The following is a 10,812-nucleotide window of genomic DNA, read 5'->3' as shown; positions in this document are numbered from 1 at the left end:
CACTATTTCACTGTGGTAGAAAGAATTGAAGGAACAAACTGCACACTCTCAAAGCATTAGAGCAATAAACATTTAAATTTACTCGAAATACTCGGAAAATAGTAAAACAAGTCAAAATACGTTTGAAACAGAAGCGACAGCAGCAAAATCAGTTCGGTCAGTTGAACAGGACAGAAACGTTTGACTTTTCATCCATTTTGCTCCAACTGATCCCTGATCCAAGCTGCAGCTGCAGCTCCGCAGCAGCAGGTGTCGCACCTGAGCCGCAGGCTACAGACGCGTTTAACAACCGCAGAAGAAGAACTTCCGTCAGCTGCTCTTACTGTCATGGCGGCTCCGTGCTCGGGGTTCGTGTCACGGTGAAACCAACGAACCGGAGAACCTTCACTTTAGGATGAGCTGAGGAAGAAACACGAGTCTGTCAGGTGAGACAACAGCCGGAACCGGAAGCATGGTCACACTGGACACAGGTGAACTGTTTTCTGTGACTTTTAAAGGGAAAGCGAATGTCAGCGGTCAGACCCGCACACCAAACCTCATTCACCAAAATTGTGTTTTTGGGCTGGGAGCTAAGAACACCTGAAGAAACGAAACTTCAGGGTTTGTGATGAAACGTGACGACCTGTTAGCAAGTTCGGCGTCGATACAATCCGCCAAACTCCGTTTTTTCAGCCGTTTGTCGGTTTCATCCTTCAGGTAAACGGTACCTGTTAATGTCAATGTGGGGGTTCAGGCGCCACTGTGCTCATCTATTATTATTATTAATTATAATAATTATCAATTATTATCGTTGTTGCTAAAGGTTCTGAAAACTGGTGCGTTTAAGAAACCAAGTCCGGCTGTTTTTATTATTATAAGTAATAAACGACAATATTAGGATGCCTCTGGTGTTTTACTGTCCCTGAATGCACCAGCAGGAATTTTTCCCAGCATGCTTTGCTGTCATGAGTACAGAATTAAACCCGTCTGGTTCTGTAAATACAAACTGCGGCTGAGAGTCACATCAGCTCTAGACTCCACCTGTCCTGGGCTCTGCAGGTATGAATGTGATGTCATCAGTGATGCGGGGGGGGCGCTGCCTCATCCACGCCGACCCGGCTCTGCTCAGCAGGTTCCTGTCTCCTCATTTCCTGTGTCCTGCTCAAGGCTCCACCCCTCTGCTCACCTGTCAGCACACCAGGAGGTACGCCTCCCAACAGGTGAGTACTGACGGGTAATATTATTATTATTACTGTTATTATTATTATTATTACAATATTGTGTGTGCAGGTCAGAGGTTTGAAGAAAGACCAGAAGAACCAGAAGGTTAAACCGAAAGTGGAGAAACAGGAAGTGGAGATCAGACAGAGGATGACGGTGGCGGCTCTCGCTGACGCCATGAACAAAGACTTTGGTAGCAACAAAAAAAAAAAAAACAGTCAGCGAACTTGTAGATTTTTGTGTGTTTTTATTGAATAAAGTTTTTTCATACTTCAGATCACGTGGTAGAGGCTCTGCTGAACACTTCGGTGGATGTGGACTCTCTGGATCCGGGCTCGGTTCTGGAGGAGAGGTGGATTAAAGAGGTGGTGACTCGGTCAGGGATGAAGTTCAGATGGGCCAAACTGAGCGAGAGCAAAGAGAGACCCAACAGGGACGCTTTCAGGAGGTAAGGCGCATTGCTTCACCTGACGTCACTGACCAATCAAAACAGATCATTCAGGTGTGAGCCAGAACCTCTAAATAAATTTGGGAGGGAATTCGGCCACAGCCAATCAGAATATGGTGCTATTTTTCACTCATGTCTGACCTGTGACCTATGTCGCCTCTCAGGCCCCCAGCAGACCCATCCAACCTGGTGCCACGCCCCCCGGTCGTTACAATCATGGGTCACGTAGATCACGGTAAGACCACCCTGCTGGACAGTCTGAGGAAGAGTCAGATCGTGGCGACTGAGGCCGGAGGCATCACTCAACACATCGGAGCCTTTCTAGGTAAATCTGTTCACCTGTTGGCTCCAAACGTTCTCCACAAATCTGTTCACCTGTTGGCTCCAAACATTCTCAGCAAACACGTTTGTTTGCACTGAAACAAACCCCCAGGGAGGAAATGCTAAGTTTCCTTTAAACAATGTTTAGGAACGATCGGAAAAACTGTTCTGTGAGAATAAATCACTGATTAAATTATGATTATAGTGCACATATGAATTAATTAAGTTTGTGCCTTTTTGAAGGGGGGAAAGGGGGGACTCAGTTGGAGTGAATAACTTTCCATCCACAGGTTTTTGTTGCAGCTCTGATGTGATGCTGATGGAATTAATAAAATTAATTAGAAATTCTCAGATCCCTTATGCCAAAACCACTTTGGATTTTTTACATCATGTTTATGTTGACAAAGTTTTAAAGAAACCTGCCTGACATGGGTTTTGTGCTTCCAGTGCAGTTGCCTACAGGTGAGAAGATCACCTTCCTGGACACACCGGGTCACGCCGCCTTCTCCGCCATGAGAGCCCGTGGAGCCAACGCCACTGACATCATCATCCTGGTGGTGGCGGCGGACGATGGCATCATGAACCAAACGGTCGAGTCTATCCAGCACGCTAGGAGGGCCAAAGGTACAGGGCAGGCAGCCTGGCAGTCATAGCTGAGGGCTGAGAACACTCTCAGTCAGCTACGTATCTACAACACGGTTTTACCCCGTCTGTCTGTTGTGTTTCTACTGGAGGGTTTTACCCCGTCTGTCTGTCGTGTTTCAGTTCCGATGATCGTGGCAGTGAATAAGTGCGATAAGCCTCAGGCCGACCCTGACACAGTCAAACAGGCGCTGCTGGCCCATGACGTTGTTTGTGAGGAGTTTGGAGGTGACATTCAGGCGATCCACATCTCTGCTCTTAAGGTGATTACAAACCAACAAATGTAGAAGAATCCAGACTTCCAGACTGCATGCTGACTGAGATCAGTGCGTAAATACCAGAGATGTAATGAAAATAAAATTCAAAATTCAAAAACACATTCATGTACTGAGAAGTCCAGGTGTTCAGTGTTTCCAGAGCTGGTACAGTGTTGGACAGGAAGTCGTGTGATGTGACCAATTTTGTTGTGTTGCTGTTGTTAGGGTGACAACCTTCTGGCTCTGACCGAGGCCACAGTGGCGCTGGCTGAGGTTTTGGAACTGAAGGCCGAGCCAAGTGGCCCTGTCGAGGGACTGATCATCGAGAGCAGAACGGACAAAGGCAAAGGGTGAGTCTGACAGAGGCCACATGTATGCCTGGCTGTTTAAGCCCTGGACCGAGGGCCAGTGTGTAAACATTAAAATAAAAGTTAAAACCTTCAGAGCCCAGTCTGACCCAGCTCATATCCCTAGTCCTGTAACAACGGCCATTGTCCAGCGGGGGACACTAAAGCGAGGCTGCGTCCTGGTGGCAGGGAAGAGCTGGGCTAAAGTGCGCTTCCTATTTGATGAGAATGGACGGACGGTGATGGAGGCTGGACCCAGCTCCGCGGTGCAGGTGGTCGGCTGGAAGGAGCTTCCATCAGCTGGAGAGGTCCTCCTGGAGGTCGAGTCTGAGGTAAGACCAGGTCCTTCTGACAGGTGGTGAAAATAGCAGCTCATTTATTCATAGAGGGGTCAGAGGTATAATTATTTCTATTTTTAATTTCAAAGGTTCAAAGAATTTATTTTGATTTGTTCATAACTAAGGAAAGAGTTTTATTCAGTGGTGGTTTTTTTAAATGACATAAAAAAGTTTCTATTGTTAAAATTGATCTGGTTCTCCCGGTCTGTGTTTGTGGTCGAGCAGCAGCGAGCGCGGGAGGTGGTGGACTGGAGGAGTTACCAGGAGGAGCAGCAGAAGCTGGAGGAGGAGCAGAGTGTCATCGAGCTCAAACAGAAACTCCACCTGGAGGAGTACAAGAAGGAGCGGGAGGGGCTCGCCCACCTGAGCTGGAGGCGGAGGAAGTCGGTTCTGTACCAAGCCAACAAGACCAAGTTCTCCATGAGACCGAGCGAGAGGACGCAAAGAGACCACCCGAATCTGCCGGTCATCATCAAAGGTACACTGCTGTGCTCTGATAGGCTGATCCCACTGTGATGTCATCTGCTGCATGATCCGACTGACCTCTGGCCTTTAGGTGACGTTGACGGGTCAGTGGAGGCCATCTTGAATGTCGTGGACAGTTATGATGCTCAGCAGCAGTGTGAACTGGAGGTCGTGCACTTTGGCATCGGAGACGTTTCGGAGAACGACGTCAACATGGCCGACACGTTCGCAGGTATAAGCGGGGATCACTGAAAACCAGACTTTCCATTCCAACTGTACTATAACCACAATTAAAATCTTCACACAAAATCCTTTTCCTTCGTTGCTGTGAAATCAGACACGCTGCTACAGCCAAACACCTGCAGCTGATTCTTTTCTCTATTGATCCTTCGTTGGTTGTTTCTGTGCAATTAAACGTGATGAGATTCCGTTTGTCATTGTAGAAAATCAGTGTAGAAACTAACTGGTTAACGTGTTTCTGTTCAACTGCTTGATAAATGACTCGTATCCAGACGCAGCCGAGTCTCATCCTTCCTCGTCCCCCTCAGGTTCGATTTATGGCTTTAACGTGGGGGCCAGCAGCTCGGTGCAGCAGCTGGCGTCGAAGAGAGGCGTCCCGCTCCGACTTCACACCGTCATATACAAACTGATCGACGAGCTGAAGGAGGAGCTGAGCAGCAAACTGCCGCCGCTCATCTCCGAGAACGTCATCGGTGAGCACGGGGTTCATCTGATAACCCTACCCATTAAGAGTAATTAGATAACCCCTACCCCTGAACCATTACCTAACTGCACCCACTAACATTACATATCCACACCCCCTCACTGATTCATTCCAGTTAACCACACCCTCTCTGTGCTGTCCAGGTGAAGCTACAGTTCTTGCCATGTTTGAGGTCACTGTGGGGAAGAAGAAGGTTCCTGTGGCTGGATGTCGTGTGCAGAAGGGTCAGCTGGACCGGAGACTCAAGTTCAGGATGATCCGAGGACGAGACATCATCTGGGAAGGTGAGTGATACGTGGATATTGGGATAATTGGACAGATGAAGAGTTGGTTGGAATAGTAGATTAGTAGGATAGTCAGATAAAGGAATAGTGAGATAGTTGGATAAAGGGATAGTAGGACAGTGGAATAGATGGACAGGTGGACAAAATGACTGAAGGATAGAGGAACAAAAGGATAGAAAGAATAATGGATAGATGATAGACCTAGAAGGAGCGTTATTGTTGGGAAACCTGCTGAAATTACTGTTGCGCTGACGTTCTTTGAACGTTCCCTGCAGGTTCTCTGGTGACACTGAAGCATCACAAGGATGACGTGAACACGGTGAGGACGGGGATGGACTGTGGTCTCTCCATTGATGGCGACATCGACGTTAGGACCGGTGATGTCATTGTTTGCTTTGAGAAGCTGGACTCACCACAGGTCACTTCCTGGGACCCCGGTTTCTGATAGCAGTTTCCCACCTTGCTCTGAAGGCCGGACGTGAACGGTAACAGAACCTCTGCTACTAATGTGAAGAAGAAAAGTGGTCATGTGATTGTTACATCATTAAATTGACACCACAGATTTAGAGTGAAGGTCACTGACCGACCACAGCGTAAACACTGTTGGTGACACAAACAGAAATGCTGTTTTGTTTCAGAAGCTTTAATGAAAGAAGTCATCTATTCACGTTATTTCACACTGACACATGAACAAGCTGTTGCCATGAGCTTGTACTGACTGAATCAAACAATCCCCAGATAAAAAACTTGTGTGTGCGGCTCCAGCCTGGTTCAGCTTGACCTTTGTTCCAAAATGCTTAGAAACTGCATAGAAACATTAGCAACACACTGAACAGCCTGAAGTTTTTGCAGCGTCTGAAGGAAACAGGAGCTTTGGACAACACACAATCAGCAGTCTGTTCAGTCTTAAACAGAAGAAAAGAAAGTCTCTTGTAGAAGTCCAAGTGAGACAAGAAAAAACCCTGGACTATTCCTTTGATTTTTACAGGTGTTGGACCTATGGACCTCTAACCTGATCACTTTTTCCTGGTCTTGCCTGGTTTGGCGAGTAGCGCCGGGTCAATCTGATCCGGACTCATTCCTCTGACAGAGAAAAGCCGGGCGGCGCGCTCTGACAGAGTTCCCCCACACTTCAACCCTCGACATATCAGTTCCTCCTTCAGGACATCCAGACCCAGAGACTCCAGCTGGTCGGCCGAGGACACCGAGGACAGGTCCAAGGCAGAGCGATGCTGCTGGAACGATGAACACGAGTTAAAACACACACACACACACACACACACACACACACACACACACACACACACACACACACACACACCTGTTTCACCCTGACAGTTTAACTACAGTTCAACCCGCTCAGCAGTTGTCCAGCAGCACATCTGTAAACTGGTCCAGCCCAAACTTTATTCTTCACAGCTGAACCCTGAAGTCACAGCAGGACGTTCACATGATCTGCTGAACTACTGTCGTCACCGACTGAGCTGATGAGTTAAATCTGGATTTCTTTAACTACATGGGCCTCACGCTGCGTTCTGACACCAGTCTGGATGGTGTTTGCAACATCCAGTTTTTCAGCTCCTGTTCTCTGGTCCAGAGACCACTAACAAACTGTTCAGGCCCTTACACAGAAAATCTGTAAGTTGTACAAATGTGAAATAAAGTTGCAGCTTTGAGACAAACTGAATGTGAGAAAAATATTTGTGATCTTAAGTTTAATCGACGAGAATATGAAATATGAAACATCTGCATCACAAACAAATAAACAGCTACGTAGCACAAACATATTGCTGTTGTGTTGCTTCTCATTTCTATGGTTAACTGGTGCCAAGCTCCTGCTGTGACTTTACGGCGTGAAACAGGATGTAACACCACAATAAGTCACTTGACTCTGTTTGTTCCTGCTTCATTCCAACAAACCAGCCACACAAGTGGAAACTACAGAAGCAGAGACAACAAAACACTGACCTCCTGCTGAGACAAACGATTGGACTCTGATGGTTTACAAACTTCTGGAGGTCTCAGGTCCTCTGAGGATCCAAGAGCCTGGTCTGTGGGGATCTGTGAAGGCCTCAGGTCCTCTGAGGATCTGATAGCCTGCTCTGTAGGAGCCTGTGGATGTTTCAGGTCTTTTGAGGTTCCAACAGCCTGGTCTGTGAGGGTCTGTGAAGGTCTCAGGTCCTCTGATGATCCACCAGCCTGGTCTGTGAGGGTCTGTGAAGGTCTCAGGTCCTCTGATGATCCACCAGCCTGGTCTGCGAGGGTCTGTGAAGGTCTCAGGTCCTCTGATGATCCACCAGCCTGGTCTGTGAGGGTTTGTGGAGGTCTCAGTTCCTCTGAGGGTCCAGAGAACAAGCTGAAAGAGATGATAAATGAACAGAAACAGAAACAAACTAAACCTGAACTATTTGTATCTGGTCTCAGATGTCCCTGGGCTCAGAATCACTATTAGGAATCGCAGTGAAAGTTGGCACTACAAAGTCTCCCACTCTGACTCAGGCCAGCATGTGACGTCACTGTATCACTGCAAAGTGGCATTACAGTGACTTAGTTTTTTTTAGAAGTTCGGATTAAACTGGTTTTAAACTGGGGAAACTGAAATGCAGAAATCCTCAGGACCAGTTTTATCAACAGTAACACTGATTAGAGAAGATGACACAGATACTAAAACACTGCACTAAATCCCTGACCACTTGGGTTTTTGATTCACATCAGCCTCCTCGCCTGTGCTCCAACACCCAGTGACCCTGCATGGTGGGAAAATGTATGAATCTCTTATGTGTGGCGCCGGAAGAGCGATCAGAGTTTGATTATTATGAGACACTGTCGGTTGGGACAGACTCAAAGAGAAACACGACTGGTTTCTGCAGAGACAGCATTTATCTACCATCTAGCTGCATCCCAAACAAGATCTGCCACAAAACCTGTTAGAAATCTCTCCTCACACAGAACGTGAGTAGAGCTCTCTGCCTGAATGCCACCTCCTCGTACCTCCAGACCAGGTAGGACAGGTCTGGAGCTTTCATCAGGAATAACAGACTTTTGAGCAGTTAGGACTGACTCCTTACTCTGAGTGCTTGATAAATACGGGCCCTGATCTCTACCTGCTGCTTTGTTGAGGCTCCGGCTCCTGTCTCTGTGTTGTCATGGTAGCAGCAGCAGCTCCACAGCCAGAGGAGGATGTGGATGGGGAGTCTTCGTCTTCGTCGCCGTCATCGTCATCGCAGTCCTCCTCAGAGCTCAGCTCATCCAGCCCACCCACCCCTGTCCTGTAACCATGATGACAGTCTTAAAACCTCACCACAATAAAAGCTTAATCAGTCTGTTTGTGTCAGGGCTCCAGTTTCCCTCCACATGGCACATTGACTCAAACCCTGATGAGCTGGTTTCCACTCAGGCTAACACCCACAAACAGCAGGAGACTCACCAGAAACACGCCGTCGCTGTCGTCTTCTTCTTCTTCTTCGGCTGTTCGCTCTGATACAAGTTTGATCTCTTTGCTGCCGCGATGTCGCCCGCCTTCACCTGTCCACTGGAGGACGCCTGCAGACCTGAAACACAGTACCCCTGTTAGCTTGTGGTTACAGCAGACCTTTAAATGTGGTTAAGAACTCTTGAGCCTGAAGATCTGCAGAAATGTCCCGATCTGTCCGAACCCCCACTGACCTTTGAGCACTGAGTCCTCCAGACGCTCAGACAGATCGTGACACTGCTGCTGGTATTCTGGGTCAGTGAACTGGTGTTTGGGTTCAGACAGTTTCCTCTGCAGACGCTCCAGACGTCGCTGTTCCTTCTCCGCCTCCCGCTCCGCTTGCTTCTTCAGCCAATCCGCCATCCTGCCGGCAGCACAGAAGAAGAGTCAGCCCAGACAAACTATCTTGTTTTCATTCATTCAGCTGAAGCCAACACGTGGTGCACAGGTGGAGGAGGAACGCTGGGTTTTTCTCCGTGTGTTCACTGTCAGAGCAGTTTTCTAATATAATTCATGATTCGCCTGCTGGTTATTTTCTAGATTCACTGTTCAGTGCCTGCGTCTCTCTGCAGTGTAATCACTGTCGGACCAACGGTCTGGTCCTCAGGTCATAGGAACCGAATCTCACACGTTCTACATCAAACACTTAACAGTTAACTAACAAAGAGGAGAACCACAGAACCGCGCTGAGCTGACGGGTCGTGGATCAATTCAAACACCACTGTTCTGTGTGGAGCTGCTGTTTCTGATGCAGCCTGAGCAGTGGGAGGATCTATGTCTCTTACTCTTTCTCATGGTTGACGTCGCGGAGTCTACGCCCGCTCAGATCTCTGCAGGCTTCGCGGTTCGTCGTCTTCTCGATCTGAGCACCCAGAGCTCGCAGCATAGAGCCAAAGCCTGAAATGGAAAAGCGCACCAGCGTTTAGTCTCTGCTCAGAGTGGCTTTAGGTTAGGGTGAACATACAGATGGGTGTATTTCCTGAGCTGACCTCCTTTCCCTCCACGGAGCCGGGGCTCCAGATGATAAATGGCTCCACTTTGCAGAGGATCATCCAGGTCGGATAGTCGACCATTTTTGAGGACGTAGAAATCGTGAGAGGAAACTCCCTGCAGACAAACAGACTCAGGTCAGACATGCAGGAAGAAACACAAACAGGTCTGTGGATAAAACAGTGACCATGATTCATACTTCAGTCTAATAATGAGGAAATCCCCTATTAACTTTTTAAATGATGTGAACCTCAAATGTCACAAACAAAAAAAAAAGATTGTGATAAATATAAACTGAGCCAATTATTCATCTTTTCTTTCTTGATTTCATTCAACGTTCAGAAACATTAACAGGTGAAAGTATCTGCTGCATTTTACCGATGGTAAACGTCAAACTGATCCTGGAACTTGTAACTGGTGGATTAATGGGGGACTAAGTGTCCAGCTGTTCACAGAACCTTCAGCTGTCAGATAAATGACGTCCGTGTAAAGGCACCAGAAATGTCTGCACCTGAGTACATGTTCTGAGGTTCCACCTGTCAGAGACTATGCGTCTCTTTGCCTCTGAACTGACTCGATGTGAAGGTGTATTCCGGATATATAAAGGCTCCTGGCCTAAAACCTCGGGTTCTGCTACAGACACACAAAGACCCGGGTCAGCCGAGACCAGGAGCGAAACAAGCTGAGTTTAAATCCCAGTGCAAACTGTTATTGATAACTGTAAAACCTGACACGTTTGAGTGTTTTTAATGCTTTTTAATGTTATATAGTGTTAACCAGGTTTCGTCGGACCTGCTATAGAAAAAAACAGGTCCAGGTCCAGGTCCAGGTTCCCCATCCCTGTCGTAACAGACACTTCGATAAGTGAAACGTGTTAAAAGTCGTTTCCTGTTCTGCTTTGTTAGCTAACGTTAGCATCGCTGCTAACAACGACACTCGCGAATTAAAAGCAGATTTCTTCTGTTCCCCCGCCTAAACTCACCTGTTCAACGTGGGTGAACCGGTCCAGAACATCCCTGACCACAGAACCGTCTGGAAACACGACGTTAGAAAACCTGAACCTCGAACCGCTCACAAACACCTCCATGTTGGCGATCGCACAGCGCTGCGCATGCGCGGCTCTTCTACAACATTCCTCGGGATGTGACGTCATCGCGTCACGGTCCACGGCGCCACCTGCTGCCTTACCTGTGCACGGCGGCAGGTGTTCCTGATCCCGTCCGCATTCGCTCCTTACTGCGGACCGAGACCTGGAACCGTGACGTCATTCATTTTTCATCACATTTTATTTTTGACTTCCGGGGCGCTGGGGGCTTTGAACTGT

At 47.9% G+C, this 10,812-nt stretch overlaps 2 protein-coding genes across 4 annotated transcripts; one reads left to right on the top strand and one right to left on the bottom strand.

Moving 5' to 3' along the window:
• The first annotated feature begins 304 nt into the window (after window positions 1-304).
• Window positions 305-6,708, top strand: mtif2 (mitochondrial translational initiation factor 2). 2 transcript variants are annotated; one of them, XM_026323856.2, is made up of 15 exons: window positions 305-425; window positions 1,039-1,199; window positions 1,270-1,393; window positions 1,477-1,648; window positions 1,813-1,973; window positions 2,417-2,593; window positions 2,735-2,874; window positions 3,094-3,218; window positions 3,343-3,547; window positions 3,779-4,031; window positions 4,110-4,250; window positions 4,567-4,731; window positions 4,886-5,026; window positions 5,302-5,511; window positions 6,015-6,708. In XM_026323856.2, exons 2-14 carry the CDS (start codon window positions 1,041-1,043, stop codon window positions 5,469-5,471), a joined length of 2,133 nt encoding a protein of 710 aa, XP_026179641.1. In that variant the 5' UTR covers window positions 305-425; window positions 1,039-1,040; the 3' UTR covers window positions 5,472-5,511; window positions 6,015-6,708. The 2 variants fall into 2 exon arrangements, with proteins under 2 accessions (XP_026179641.1, XP_026179642.1); XM_026323857.2 differs by lacking the exons at window positions 305-425; window positions 1,039-1,199; window positions 1,270-1,393; window positions 1,477-1,648 and having other exon boundaries at window positions 1,840-1,973; window positions 2,422-2,593.
• On the bottom strand, window positions 6,022-10,756 carry sde2 (SDE2 telomere maintenance homolog (S. pombe)). 2 transcript variants are annotated; one of them, XM_026323858.2, is made up of 8 exons: window positions 10,471-10,756; window positions 9,488-9,605; window positions 9,284-9,395; window positions 8,693-8,862; window positions 8,454-8,577; window positions 8,131-8,295; window positions 6,995-7,382; window positions 6,022-6,261 (listed from the first exon to the last, which is right to left on the bottom strand). In XM_026323858.2, exons 1-8 carry the CDS (start codon window positions 10,639-10,641, stop codon window positions 6,043-6,045), a joined length of 1,467 nt encoding a protein of 488 aa, XP_026179643.1. In that variant the 5' UTR covers window positions 10,642-10,756; the 3' UTR covers window positions 6,022-6,042. The 2 variants fall into 2 exon arrangements, with proteins under 2 accessions (XP_026179643.1, XP_026179645.1); XM_026323860.2 differs by having other exon boundaries at window positions 6,022-6,258; window positions 10,471-10,755.
• Between the last annotated feature and the right edge of the window lie 56 nt (window positions 10,757-10,812).

Source organism: Mastacembelus armatus, unplaced genomic scaffold (genome assembly GCF_900324485.2).
Source record: "Mastacembelus armatus unplaced genomic scaffold, fMasArm1.2, whole genome shotgun sequence".
Lineage (NCBI taxonomy): Eukaryota > Metazoa > Chordata > Actinopteri > Synbranchiformes > Mastacembelidae > Mastacembelus > Mastacembelus armatus.
The sequence above is the reverse complement of the archived record's forward strand: the minus strand, read 5'-3'. Positions and strand labels throughout refer to the sequence as shown.